The 15,036-nt window shown below is 41.8% G+C and overlaps 1 protein-coding gene across 6 annotated transcripts in view; it reads left to right on the top strand.

The window, feature by feature from the left end:
* Window positions 1-15,033, top strand: part of MAPKAPK3 (MAPK activated protein kinase 3) — a 45,111-nt gene extending 30,078 nt beyond the window's left edge. For all 6 annotated transcript variants that reach the window (XM_048957010.1, XM_048957009.1, XM_048957011.1 and 3 more), the window contains 9 exons: window positions 868-1,007; window positions 1,798-1,862; window positions 3,971-4,050; window positions 4,907-5,033; window positions 6,585-6,660; window positions 6,825-6,949; window positions 8,910-8,995; window positions 11,671-11,751; window positions 13,230-15,033. In XM_048957010.1, the coding sequence (XP_048812967.1) occupies window positions 868-1,007; window positions 1,798-1,862; window positions 3,971-4,050; window positions 4,907-5,033; window positions 6,585-6,660; window positions 6,825-6,949; window positions 8,910-8,995; window positions 11,671-11,751; window positions 13,230-13,388 (939 nt within the window). In that variant the 3' untranslated portion in view covers window positions 13,389-15,033. The remainder of the gene's footprint in view (window positions 1-867; window positions 1,008-1,797; window positions 1,863-3,970; window positions 4,051-4,906; window positions 5,034-6,584; window positions 6,661-6,824; window positions 6,950-8,909; window positions 8,996-11,670; window positions 11,752-13,229) is intronic.
* The last annotated feature ends 3 nt before the right edge of the window (window positions 15,034-15,036 follow it).

Genomic DNA, 15,036 nt, shown 5'->3' with positions numbered 1-15,036 from the left:
TTGGTGCTGTTGTCTGCTAAGGCTTTAACCCTTAGGTGTATACTTAATTTTCTTTCCATTGAAAGCAGATGTCCTGAGAGCCATCCCTAAAGCAAAAACTGGGAGGTGGTGGAGGGCAAAACTGGGCAGAAGAGAAGTGATCATAAAATCCGTTTTGCTTCGGAACAGAGTTAATCCTAAACTGACGGCAGAACTACTTTTCCTAGCTTAGGGCATTTTTTTCTTGATCTGAGTGGTTGTGTCCTGAGACTACACCTTCTTCCAACAGTTTTTTTTCCTCCAAGAGGAAGGTGGGATTTCTGTGGAATACTTAGCTGTATTGAAAAAAAATCTATAAAATGGACATAAAATGAAGGTGTGGGAGGGAAGCTATGCCTCCCTCCCGAATTTTCCTTCCTCTTTTACAATTACTTGCAGAATGAGTCTCTGCTCCATCCAGAAAGTGGGGGGCTCCAGCCCATCTGGCCATACAAGGTCTTGTTTCCTTACAGGAGTTCCCTTTACACAACATATTCTGTTTGACTGCAGTGTGAGTACTGCAAAAAAAGTAGGATGAAACCTGCATTTTCTCATCTGGAGTGGGATGAGATGGCTCTGTATCCACCTCCTTCAAAATCTCTCCTTGCTGCCACTCCAGACTCCTCAGCTCTGAAAGACCAGTTGTGGCTTTTGTATTCTTCAGTCTAGAAAGTGGGACAGTTCAGAGGTGGTGGAAGTCCTGTGATGGACTGACATTTTTTGGCTGGAGAAAAGTGCCCCAGGTAGTCCTTGGAACCATCTTTAAACTCAAAAACGGGCTGCATTTACGTACCACATTAAAGCCAAATAATACAAGCTGGTGTCATTGCTTTCTTCTGTTTCTTTCAGCTCCTGTATGACAACCCAAAAGCTCGTCTGGAAGTAGAATATCACTGGCGGGCATCGGGTTGTCCCCACATTGTCCACATCCTGGATGTTTATGAGAACATACATCATGGAAAGAGATGCCTCCTCATTGTCATGGAATGGTATGGACCAGCAGCACTGCTCTTTGAGGGGTGAGGGGAGCAGAGAGAGAAAATGCTGGCTTAGAAAAGAATTAAGAAGGCTTTCTCATTAGCACAAGTTTTGTTTGGGCAGCAAGCCTGTTGTTTCTATAGAACTTGTAGGTAAATGTACAGCTGCTTCAGCCAACTTGTGCAGTGGGAGAATGAGGAACCTTAAGCATGACACAAATTTTTCTTGTACTCTGACAATTATCCTCATGAAAGCTGGCCAGTCAATATGATCTTGAAAGATATGTCTGTACAGATACGATATACTTCGAGTGGACTTCCAACTACAAGTCCTGTGATCTGACAGGATCGTTTTTATTCTGTTTCCACTATAACTTTTCCTATTCTCTCTGTGATCTGTAATACCACAATGGTGTCTTCACTAGAGACAAATAATAACATTTTTCACTACCTTTGATTCCTATTTTCTTCATCTCCTATCCTTACACAAAACAGCCTCCTTTTGCCAACATATCTGACTTCCCAACTGCGAGTATCGTGTTCCTTATGTCAGTGTGCATTAAGCAGAAAGCATCAAAACTCCTTGGTATTGCTTTGTTTTCTATTTATTCCATATCACAGTGGCTCTGTGCGTTGGTTTGAAGGAGCGTGGTGTTTAAGAGGCATTGGCATGGGAGGTGGTCTGTAATCTCTTCTAATCCGTTCCTGCCATGGTTCACAGATGCGCAGTCAGGTGTTAATTTGGTCTTTCCCACTCACATAAGGTATTTTTGTTGTTGTTTCTGTGTGTTCTTTGTTTCAGCATGGAGGGAGGAGAGCTGTTTAGCAGGATCCAGGAGAGAGGAGACCAAGCTTTCACCGAGAGAGGTGAAAAATCACGTTTCACGTTTGTGACAAATTGCTTCTTTGCTTTTTCCCCCTACTTAGGTCTCTTACAAGATTTTTCTTTTGTTTATTTATTTATTTATTTATTTATTTTTGTAGGTTTCCATGTTATTTATTTTCAATTCTGTAGTAAAGAGTTACCTCCAAAGTTTCTTTTGAATCAAAAGTTACCAGACTGTGCCAAGTTCAGGCACAACGTGGAAGGTTAGAGGAAAATTCCTTATACATATTTGCTCAGCTTTTTCAATTATGAGCCACTGCAGCCTCTATTACTCTTGTCTCTGGTCTCCTGCCAGACCACCTCCCAACATCAGCTCAGGTCCTGCTGTGATTTTTATTCTGGCTGTCCCTTAAACAACTATGCTGTGAGGTGGGGAATATAATGAGCAAATCACATTTTATGAAACATCTCTTATTCGAGGGTTTTAAAGTACTACTTGAAAGGAAGTGTTATTAGCCATGCTGCAAACGAGCCTCCTCATCTATAATAGGGACTGTGTGCATGTGTAAAGACCTGCTAGGAGCCAGTGACAGAGCTTGCAGTAAAATACTTCTGCCATTTTTACTGTCAGTGTTGATCGTTATTTACTGAGTACTACAGGTGTGCTTGAATGTGGTTCTTGCCCATTCACAACAAACAAGGTTATTTCTAACCAGGAGTGAAAATATTAGTGTTTATAACTGGCGTCCTGACAAAATGATTTGAAGAGGAACAGTTTATACCTGAGCTTGTAAATTATACCTGAGCTTGTGTTTAGGAAGGCTGCTATAGAGGCTGGGCTATTCTTGATCCTGTGTTCCCATGTTTCCTGGCCAGGGATGAGTCCTTGAACTGATATGAGCGTTGTGTTGGAGAATGAGCATTTTCAGACACTTTGTTCCTCTCTAAAATGCAAGATTCCAGGGAGGAAACTGTTCTAATGGCCCTTAGTGCTATAGACAGGATTTTTCTACTTTAGATAGTATTATATAGTATCCTATGTATTTCCTCAGAAACCATTTGTGTGTTGAGATAAAAATAGCCTTTCATTCATTCCTGAGATGAATAAGCCCTGTAGCACTGGATTCCCCAGGTTCACTGGTCATTTATTCATCAGCAGCAACTCGCCGTTAAAGCCAGACTTCTCAGCCTGTGCCAGGAAGGGAGAAGTTTTGCACAGCTTTCTCTTGAGGAGATGGGTGTTTTTTAGCTTTTCTGGTTATTATTGCCTGAGATTGCATAATCTCAATCAAAAGTGATGTGAAAATGGCTTCCAGGTTACAGTACAATAATTTCTCTTTTCCCTCTCACTGTTGCAGCTGAGGTTCCTACCTGTGCAGAAAAGAGCAGCAAATTGAAGTGGCTATTTCTGTTTCCCTGTTAATGAAGATGTAATATAATGCTCATTTGCTATAAGGGGAATGTCACACCTCCCTGCTCCGAAACTCTCCGTGTGTAACTGAACTCATCCAGATCTTGAGTACTGCTCTTGCAAGGCAGCTCACCAGCCAGAAAATTTACCACTGGGATATATGTTAAATTTTCAAAACATCTTGTTGGGTAGTAGGAGGTTTGGGCTCTGCAGAGTAGAACTGCTGACTTTATTTCTTCCAAGGAAAACTTCTAAAGGCAGTGAAAAAGATGTGACCTGTCCTCTAATTATTATATTATTATGTTGCTCTATTTTTAGAAAATCTATTAGATCCTCCCATTACCCCTGAACTAGAAGCTGAAAGTTAAACTTCTGTCTAGGATAACCAAGGTCATGTCCTGAACTACCAGAGCTGCGTCCTGGCTGGGAGTTGCTTGTGTACCTTCTCTGCTTTTCCAGTGAGAAAATTAAAGCACAAATTTCCAAGCTCATGAAAAGCAGAATTCTCAACTGTTTGGTTGCTGTGCCTGCTTGGGAGGAGGGCTGAGCAGCCAGGGGATTGGGGTATGGTTGCCTGCAAAACCAAAACACAGCTGCTAGGGCTAATTTTAGATACTCTACTCTCGATGCTAGCCATGTATTCCAGCAAGCTGTTCGTAAGTCATAAGCATTCCCAAGCATGTCCCTGAGTTACAGTGGAAATGTTAATGTGACCTTTCCCTAAAACTGTATTTCTAGAGGCCTCTGAAATAATGAGAGACATCGGCACAGCCATCCAGTATCTGCATTCAATGAACATTGCCCATAGGGACGTCAAGGTGAGGTCTGGAGGTGTGTGTTCGGGAGAAAAGAATGTAGGGTGGAAAAATAAATGGGTGGTGGTGGTTTAAATAGAACTGGGAGTACAAATAGATTATCTAAGTGTTCCTGTTCCTCTGCCAGTGTGAGAGGGGATTTGTTCACAAGTAGATCACTTCTAGTCCAAGGTCAAAATGTTCATGTGTGCTAAGTGACTTAATCACAGCTCTCCAGTTGTGTAGAGGATGCAAGGGGATGCAGTCTGATGGTTAGCTGAAGAGGTACCAGCAACTTGGAACTCAGTTAATTAACAAGAAAATAACACTGCCTGAAGTAAACTTAGACTAGGTGCTGTATCATCATCTGCAGTCTTTATCGGTTATTATTTGTTTTCTGAACTGTACTTTCCTTGTAATAAAGGGTTTATGAAGTTTCTGTGGATGCTTCTGTGCGTTTAGTTGGCAGGAGAACTGACGTTGTTTGGCGTCGCTGAGGGTTACACGTATGTGGTGGAGATGCTCCATAGGTAGGAACTGGAGAATGGCTTACCAGTTCAGACATGTGTACATATACATACTGTGGAGCTGTGTGCCACTGCCTGTCACCAGCACAGAAACTGAAGTGCATAGCCTCAAATGTTCCCTGAACACGCTCAGCGAACTAACGCCGTGTTGCGAGGGACGCTGATCCTTGCTCTGAGCAAAGGTGCTGGTGTGTTGGGAGGGAGCTTCCTGTGCGATATGGTGGGGTGTGAGGTAAAGAGGGGATCCAAATATTGGTGGTGATCAAGGCAAGCAGGAGTGTTTTGACTGCGCAGCTTGTTGTTGGAGGCCTCTCTTCATTACCCCGCTTATCTTTCTCCTGGTGGTCTTTCAGCCTGAAAACTTGCTTTACACATCAAAAGAAAAGGATACTGTACTTAAACTCACAGACTTCGGCTTTGCCAAAGAAACCACTGTACAAAATGCACTGCAGACCCCCTGTTACACTCCTTATTATGTGGGTGAGTCATCCAAAATGCATTTATTCTGTGTTTCTCATTCCTCCTGTTACAGAGGGTCTGTGGGCTGTAGGAACGGGTGGCAGATCTCCTGTGGATGTAGTGCAAAAAGGGAGCCCGCAGAATTAGAATAGTATCCAGCCCATCCCAAAACCTAGTCTGGGTCCAGTCCAGCACTCTTCCTTTTCTTCCTTAGTAGGAAACAGCCTTAACAAGGGGTGCAAATGAGGATCAAGGAGAGAGAACGTTTTACATCTGGTTACACTGAAGTAAACCTGATGTTTCCTCTGGATGATGCAATAATAGCCATAATTTGAACTTGGCTTCATAATTATTTGGGTGCTTCCTTGCAAAGCTTCCCATAGCTTAACTAATGCAATAAGAAATCAGGGAGAGTACTCCACCAGTTGTAAGGCTTCTTAAAGATGGCAAATGGAGGAATTAATAATAAAAGATCAAAGTGACTTAGTCACAGCTGAATTTTTGCCTGCATTTTGTCCAAAGCACTGCGTAATGAATGCCACATCAGGCTGTGCTCTGCACTCATTTCAGAGTATGTCCTTTTTGGTCTCTGAGTTAATAGTCATTCACCATATGGTACAACTGAGGCAGTCTGTGCTTGGAATTTTTTTGGAGGAGAAAGGGCTTAATTTTTTGGAAGAGTTAGTTCCCTTTTTCTATGTGGACATGACCTCTTTTTTTTTGTAATGGAAGATGATGGTACTCATTTGTTAGTAGAAACCTACCATAGCAGTAGTTTTCTTCCTGGTACTTTCTTCTTTGTTTTCTTTAACTGGGATAGGTGATAAAATGTTAAAGAATTTTCACATCCATGTTTTTCTGCCTTTATATTTGTATATTTGTATATAAACAGGCTGACATTTTCCTTCTCAACACCTTTTTTTTTTTTTTTTTTTTTTTTAAATAAACCAGTAGGATTGCTCATATGTTTAGAGAGTCATTTCTTACAAACCCAGGGCCCCTATCAGTTCACCTGCCCAGGAGGTGTGGGGAGGAAAATGTCCCCCTGCATGCATTTCTGTAAAGTTTTGTTGCTTGGGGAAAGATGCAGTGCTCTGGAAGCCAAAGGAAAATACAGTGCTCTGTAGTTGAAAAAGCCAGACATTCCACATAGGTACTGTTCAAAATCGTATCACAGCTAAGCAGGTCCTTTCTGTTCTGACTGCTGGAACATATGCTCAGGCCTCTTTCAGTGCTGTGTCTCCCTGTACACATTTAGCTGTACCTCCTTCTTGCTTTTTTGTAATCTTAGTACTCTCCTGAGCAGAGAGACAGTAAGGTGAAGAGTACAGGGCATTTTGCCAGTTCTGTTCCTCCTCTTTAAAGCTACAGAGATGTGCTTGGGAACTTGTCAATAGAAAATACCACACTGTTACTGCAGCGTGTGGCGTATGGGGGTTTTTGGTTCGATTTTACTTTTTTTTTTAATGCCTCCTATATTTATTGTTGAATTATGCTGCTACTTATAAGTGGTGGAAACACGAAGAATTACGTGGTATTCTGTTAGTTTATGCTTTTTTCTCAATTCTCCAGCCCCAGAAGTCCTTGGTCCTGAAAAGTATGACAAATCATGTGACATGTGGTCTCTGGGTGTCATCACATACATTCTGTAAGTACTTGAAGAGTCTAGATTAACAGAAATAACGGATGTTATTAAATCTGCATTTACAAGTAGTCAGTCACTAGGATCACACTACCTTCAGAAGAGCATAAGCTTGCACTGGAGTTTAAGAGCTTTCTAGTCTATAAGGCTTCTTTTGTCCATTCTTACAGCCTGTGTGGGTTCCCTCCGTTCTACTCAAACACTGGACAAGCTATTTCTCCAGGGATGAAGAGAAGAATTCGAATGGGGCAGTATGGGTTTCCCAATCCAGAATGGGCTGAAGTGTCAGAAGAAGGTAAGAATGCTCAGTGCCTCTGATGTGTGCAGTGTTGTGCAGTGGAGAAGTGTTCCACAGCACTTTTTCTAAAAACCTGATTTTAAGTTTTATTTCAATTTTTTTTTAATATTAGTATTTTTATTGTAAGGTATTGTAAGAGGACTTGGAATTCAGACACTAGCCAGCAACAAAGCACTACAAAAAGTAAATGATGACTGAAAGCTTGTTTTCAAATCCAGCTAGTGCTAGTGAAAGTCTGAGTTAAACCCTCAGGAAACAAAAATATATAATCCTGAGAAAGGGGATTGTCAGGGTAGCTGTAACACAAGCTAAGTTGGAAGAAAGGCAAACTCTGTTCAGAACTCATTCAGTCTTTGCCCTCTTTGGTGATACAGCCAGCAAGGTCGGCAACTTTTTATGCTAGCTCTTTGTGACATGGCAGCTTGCCAGCCTCCACTTAAATCAAGGTCAACAATTTATTTTGTATAAGTTATTGACCAAAACCTGCTGCTGCTCAGCTGTGATCTGAATGGGTTCAAACCGGTCCTGAAAGCGGATGGTTTTGATTCTGTTATTCTGACAGTGTCATAACCTGGAGGTTATAACTGCCCATTTTAGAGAGAAGGGTCAACAATTTCTGAGCACATCTTCTTTCTAACAAGCTCATTATTCTACTGCTGTTAACATCTTGTCACACTTGCTGTTAAAGCACTAATAGTATATCCCGAAGAATACTGTGATTGTGGCATTGTTGTAACAACTCGTGACTGAGCGTGCAGTATCAACTACTGCATCTTGGTAGAGAAGATGTTTAATCTTTGGGTTTCTGGCTTACCATTTTGTCAGTATTGGATTTTGTTTGTATTACAGTAGTTATTGTAATGCTAGCAAAGCTTGTTCAGAAAACATTTGCTTGGAAAATATGTAGTTTCCATATGCTTGCTTCAGTGAAGATAGATGTCCTCTGCCTTTGAACATATTAATGTTTGGCTAGCCTATAGGCATTCTTTTAGCCTGCTTCGTTTTGCCCTCCTCTGTATGGTCCTGTCAACATTTCGTTTTAGACCATTCCTGCAGTACGTTGTCTTTGGAGGCTACTTCTGAATTTCCCCCCAGCTTCCTGTAATCAGTGGGTTCTGCTCATGGTTTCCTCCTTTTTAAAACTTTTTAGATTTTAGCCTCCAGGTACTCTCTACTGTATATCATCTTTGTGGCCTCTGTCATTAAAGTCTCAAACTTCTATCTGTCACAGGCCTTTCAAAGCATAGTCATCTTTCGTTTAATGCTGATGAAAGAACATATTCAGAAGTTTTTCTAGGTTCTCCCAAGGAAGTTATGATTCTTTCTGAATAATGTCCCTTGGGTGTGGTGTTTCCTGTCTGTCCACATTACTGAATCTCTTGTTCAAACTCTTGTCATCTCATATCTCAGTTACAGAGTTAGTACCTCTTGCTTTGGCCAATGCCACGTTCACAGAAAGCTGATGTAAAGCCAGTTTATGTAACCCATTTCTTTGACTTTGTTGTTTTTTTTAGTGGCCTCTCAGTTGTCAGAGCAGTTTACTGTCTTTGTTTTCACAACTAGTTTTTTGTCTTCTGCCACTTCTCAAAACGTCAGCTTATGCATTCATTCAGCCCATAATGCTAGGCTTGTTGCCATATTTTAAACCAGCAGCTTTATGCTCCTCTATTTCTCTTTTTCTTAAGTTCTTGATCTCATGACTGTTGGTCTTGTAAAGCAGATAGCATGCATGGAATCTCCAGTCCTTTGTCCTTCCTTCTTACCTTTTCGGTTTGAGATATTTCCATGTTCTGCCTCTTCAGGCATAATAACCTCCCACACTGTATATGGCTTCTTAACTTGGAAACACTGTTTTGAGTTCTGGAAAATTACCTTTCTTCATTCAGCAGGTCTTCTCGAGCTTTTTTTGGGACCACAGTAGTAGACTACAACACGCTATGTTGGTCCTGTTTTTCAGCCAAACAACTGATTCGCCACTTACTGAAGACAGACCCAACAGAGAGGATGACAATTTCCCAATTTATGAATCACCCTTGGATTAACGTGAGTTTCTTGTAGCTTTTTACAAGAGAGCAAGATGAATTCTTGCATGCAGAGCTTATGGTATAGCTCCACGTAGCACAGCAAGAGAAGGACGATTATTGCTCATAACTTAATTAACCTACTATACCCTTCACAGAAGGGCACCTGCCTGTAGAACCACAATTCTTCGTGTTACCAGAGGACACACAGAGACACCCACAGTAGCATCCTTGGAAGCAGAAGCAAAATGCATCTACGTCTTCTGTGAGCAGGCAGTCACTGTTGGCTGCAGCACATACGCGCGTTACTCCCTCTAAAAAATATAAAAATAAACTGTACTTACCTCATCAGTGCAGGATTTAGAGAGAGCTATTATTAGTGGTCTTAGGCACCATTGTGCATAGCTGTGTTAGTGTGAGCAGAGTCTTATGCTTAGCGGGAATTCTCATCCTTGGCAGATCCCGGAAAATGCCTGGGGGAGGAGCAGGGTTTTCAGCTCAGTGCCCTGTAAGAGATGGCCAGATAAGGTGCTACACGGAGCTATTAATGGTCTCAGTTCAGGTTTCAATCTGTAACCTGGTTGAGTTTATTTTTCTTTTTTTATCTGATTTTCTTTTTTTTCCTGCATGGTGGGAGATGGGTAGAAGTTCATTTTATTAATGCAGTAGTATTTCAAACAAGAGACAAGAATGCCATCTGTTAATCAGACTGAGTTTCAGAGTATCACATCTGTTCCATAGGTATCACTCAAGATGATCAAAATAATAGCCTGTAGTTCTCGTATTTGTGCCTAAAAGGAGAACCAGACTTATTTCTTACTGCCCAAAAAGTCATCAGCCAGGAACAGCTTGAACTGTAAATTCTTTTTCCTCCTATAGTCTTTTCTCTGTCTTTTCTGTTTCTCAGGAGGGAGGGACAGAAAAAAAATCACAAGTTACAGTCAGCATTTCTGTAATGTTTGAATATCTCAAAGCACTTAGAATCTTATGGTAATGTAGCCACATAACACTCTGATGGAGCAGTTAGATGTCTTCATTTAGAGTTGTGGGAGCTGAGAAATTGAGGTTACAGAGAGACTGTAAAACTGTAACAGAATCTAGGCAGTCTTACATGTTTGCTTGTTTGTTTGTTTTTAGCCAAATAAAAGTGTAATCACTGAGAATAAATACCTCCAGCTTAAGTGTTTGAAGGCTGAAGAAAAGGAGATGTTCCAGAAGTCGGCAGGCGATAAATTTCACAGAATGAGAGCCTAATAGCTAAGGAAGCTGCCACCTACAGCAACACATGTTACTTCAAATGTTCCTATAACCAGTTAATGAGGAGGAGAGTAGAGACAAAGTCTATAGGCTGCAGCACCAACGAGCTGTGCTCGAATACCATTCCTGGAAGCACGCTCCAGGAGCAGCAGATTCACATTTTTTCCACTGAACCTGTTTTTCCCATGCAGCAGAGGAAGGGAAAGACCAACAGAACTAATGTCTGTATTCTTCCTTTTCTAAGTCTATATGGAGATGCCTCACAATCAGCAGTATAGTCTGTTTCCCCTCTTTACATTTTTGTTATTATTGCAACCTGTGAAAAATACGTGGCCTTTATTGTGGATGTTACTGTGGCTTATGAAAAAAAAACAGCTCAGATGGAGGATATAATCTTCTAGCTTGCTGACAGCAGGTAGGAGGGTGCGTTCAGCACCTGTTCAGGAACACCACAAAGGCTGATCTGCTTCTTCTCCATCCCAGCCATGCTTGATAAACCCATGCCATTGCCAGCTGGAGTTCTTTTCCAGAGGACATGGGAGTCTGGAGTTCTGCTTTCCCTTCTGTACCTGCGGCAGAACTCGATACATTGAAGCTGTGGGCTGGTGGAGTACAAGCACTGCTTCCAGTGTGAGGCTCATTTTGCAGTGATAAATATAGTGATCTCCTCAGCCTTTGCTGACACACAGGATGCCACAGCAGTAGACAGCAAGTTTGCGTGGGAAAACATGTGGAAGATAGACAGTCAGAATGAAATTAGGGTTTGGTTTATGTCTGGCAAGGAATACTTCTTGCTGAATTTAACCAGGAAACTGTGCTTTAGAAATTGTACCTTATTCTAATTTAAAATATCTACCAATCTGCCATGTCAGGTGAACATAGATCTCAGTTTTGTGTGGAAGAGCATCGCAAGCAATGCACTCATTTTCTTCTCTACTGTGCCAGAATAATGAATCAGTACTTACTCTGAAAGATAGTACAGCTTCTTCTTTTGGGCACATTTATGATCTGATGAACTGGTAATCTCTGTGAAGGTATCTGCAAGACAAAAAAATCTCCTACTACAAATCCTAGAAGATAAAGGTCAAGTTAAGCACTTCAGAACAATTAATGAACAGTGAAATTAAGTTGTTAAAAATGGGAAATGTGCATAAAAAATTATCCAACCTGGGTTTATTGGCTGAGCTGGAAGAGAGCAGAATGAAAGAAACTCAGCGTTGATTTCTGTCTCCCCATGTTCTGCAGTGATACTGCCACATGGAGACCACCTCACACAGGCTAGCTTTTATCTACTGGTTTGTGGAGTGATGGAAAGCATGAATAATGGGGGCACTGAAGGATGTTAGATGAAGTTTTATATCCTCTATACACATAGAAGAGCAGTCACTTCCAAAACTGCGTTTGCAGAACTCATTTTCTGGTGCTTTTTGCTTTTCTCAGAGATCGATGGCAGTGCCACCAACACCCCTCCATACCGCACGGGTCCTGCAAGAGGACAAGGACCACTGGGATGAAGTTAAAGTGAGTCAGATATTTCCTGAGGCCATTCAGATAAGAGACTGGATGGGCTCTTTTTGCTGTGGATGCTTATTTCCTTGGCGGTTATGGTAATTTTGATACAACCATGCTAAGCAACGGAAGCTTAAGAACAGTCCTAGTTAGAACAGTAGTGTATATGATAACTGTTTAGAAAAGAAGAATGCTGTCTGAGCTTCGCCTGACAGCCTTACAGCTGTGCAAAATATCAACAAAGAAAATGCTTATGATCAAAGGTTTTAATGATGCTACCCGCTGAGCCGCTGCATGCACCACAGAGGAGAAGGGACAGTTTGGAGTTCGTTATGGTGAAGTGAAGGATATGATGAAAATGGAGGGGGACAGGATGGGAGGCGGGGTCGGGCTGCGTTCTATTTTTCTACTCTGTTCTTGTGTTGTAAAACAACATTAAATAACCTCAGCCTTGTCTTGTTGTGGCAGTTTTAGTACCGAGGAGGAAAAAAAGAAAAAACGTATCTGTCTTTCCCTTAATCTAACCAGGTGCATCACCTACTATTTGTACTGATGGCAGTTGAATGCTTCCTGCAGAGTGCAACAACAGGGCAGCCTAAAAGTTGTTTGCAAGCCTTAACTCTTTCCTGCTGGCCTTTATCAGGTGGCATACTTTTACAATTAACTTTCTGCACTTATAATACTTGGCATTTTGCTAATTGCATCGTTCCTTTAAGGTATTCTACTGATTGCTGGTTTTATTTAAATTACCAGTGTGTATTCTCATCTGTTCAGCCGCATGATGACAAAATTTCATAGAATCTAGGCAACACGCACCTCCCTAGTCAGAGGGATCCAGCAGATATTTTCTCTTAAGCTTCTTCGCTTCCTTGAGAACTTATGTTTGTGCTCTGTACAGGTCCCAGAGGTCACCAGCATTCCTATAATATTTAATCTTTTTTCCTTTTCTGAACTAAATGCATAGGCATTCACTGACTTAGGCTGTGAGCAAAAATCTGTTTTATTTAAAAGTTTAAGATTTGCCAGCACTTAACTGCTATTTCAAGCTAAGGCACATGAATTTGAAGTGCATACTTTTAAGTAACTTTGTGTGGACTCTTTATTCTGGTGTGGACTCTTTATTCTGGTTCCTTTAGTAACGGAGCAAGGAGAGCAGCGCACTGACTGTTATAAGAAGCCTGGATTTAGCAGCTGCTGAAGGCCTGGAGCCAGGCAGTAAGTTATGCTGGGCATAGTGATGTGGTGGAAATCAGGCCAGCAGAGCGTAGTCCTGTGTACCCACATGTGAAACACTGAATATTTCCTCCTGAATGAGTCCATGAGTAGAACGACGCCTTCAGTTATAGCCCAGAGCAGCAGAAAGGGTTTGGTTGTTCCTGGCTGTGGCACAACAGAGTTCTTTCTGTACATTCATTACCTAGCAATGGCATATGGAGGCTGTGCTCTCTCTGCCTCAGGGTGTTCAAGAGATTTAATTTTTTTGTTTCCAGGAGGAGATGACCAGTGCTTTGGCTACCATGAGGGTGGACTACGATCAGGTGAAAATTAAAGACTTGAAAACATCCAACAACCGCCTCCTGAACAAACGCCGCAAGAAACAGAAGCAGTCCGGCGCCTCTTCTGCAGCCCCAGGGTGCAATAACCAATGAGGAGAGAAGCCAGGGACCTGTGGGTGGAGGGTAAATGTGTTAAAAAGAGCACTCTAAAATGAACGAGTACGATCAGCTGAGGTGACTGAGTGCAGTCACAGAGACTGCAAAGAATCTGTCCTGCAAAGAGGGAGCAGGAGGAAGAGAACATTTTTTTTTTATCTTGAATCAGGGCTTTGCTTATAAAGGCTACTTTATATGATAAGATTCTGTTTGCGTATTGCTAGGGAAAGTATAACAATACCAGAAATATTACAGGGTTCTGTTTTGGCTTTAACTGTGTTGGGTGAGTGAACAGGAGACAGTCTCAGCATGCTAGTGTGCTGAGGCTTTCATAGCCATCTATGAGAGTAACTTCTTCTGCCCTTTTAAAACTGGGGAATAGAAAAAATGCCAAGTGTTCTGCCAAGTGTTGTAGGAGTTCAAAAAAGTTTCAGTAGTACTGAAAAAGGAGAAAAATGCCAATGCTTTTTGTACGAGTAGCACATGTGCAGTTCTACTTTGGATGTATGTGGACAGCATTTTGTGCCTGAATAGATAAGAATAGTCAGTGTTTCCAAACGTATCTCCTACCACTCCAGAATATCGTCTGAGCAGTGAGCACTTATTCCTGTTGTAGGAAGAAAAAAGCATCCATACATTTCCATTTCCACAGAGTCTTCATGTAGTCTTACGTAATGAATTGGGTTTGTTGTGGTTTCTCCTCTAATTACGCATTCGCTTTATAAATGTAACCATTTTGTTGCATCTATACCACTGTCAGATTCGTCTCATGATGTTTTTAATTTAAACAGTACTTCACATCAAGAGTTTTAATCAGTATTGAATTAGTCACAAGTGTACTGCTGAGCATCTTATGGCTCCTTATGGATCTGCAGTGTCCAGGGTGCAGCTGGACACACAACTGTGTATGGGAGGTGGGTCTGGAAGAGAACAGTGGAATTCAGGAGGAAATGGCACCTTCTGCGAGTGGCCTCCAGTGTCTGCCAGCATCCCTTCTGCAGTGCCCTGCAGATCCCCTGCCTGACATGAGCTATCCTTCCAGTTCTGATGCGCTGGGATTACTTGCTACTGGGAGCAAAGAGGGAGAGGTTGCTGCTTTATTTCTGATGTTTTGGCAGTGTTTCTGGATCCAAAGATTTCTGTCACCTGTGGGAAGCCACCTTTAAGGATATGCACTCTTTTCTTTTTTTTACTATTCTAATTCTTGTTCTGTCGTATCCTAGCCTTGGTTTGATAATTTGTTTTACTTCATGATCAAAATATTTTCTCTTGCTATATGATGTAGGTTTTTTTTAGTTGAGGTAAAGCAAATGTTTGTAAAATATTATCAGAGTCTAGAATGAAAATTATACACTTCCAGTGGTGCGGGCAAACGCTGTTTGTAGTTGGCACACACAGTGCTGTTGTGTTAACAGCCTGAGAAGGAGGTTAAAAAAGAAGGAAAGCAGGGCTGGGGGGCTGAGGTTCAGATCTGACTGCAGCACGGCTTTGTTGCGCCCGGCAGAGACCTGCAGGCTTCCGACCCTCCTGGAGAGCCCCGCTCCCAACTATCAGCATTGGACGAGGCCTCCGTCCTTCTGTGTCGAGCTAGGGTTTTATAAATGGATTTTAATAAACCACGTTCCAACACTGTCTTGTTATCCCT

The sequence above is a fragment of the Lagopus muta genome, chromosome 11 (genome assembly GCF_023343835.1).
Source record: "Lagopus muta isolate bLagMut1 chromosome 11, bLagMut1 primary, whole genome shotgun sequence".
NCBI lineage: Eukaryota > Metazoa > Chordata > Aves > Galliformes > Phasianidae > Lagopus > Lagopus muta.
The sequence above is the reverse complement of the archived record's forward strand: the minus strand, read 5'-3'. Positions and strand labels throughout refer to the sequence as shown.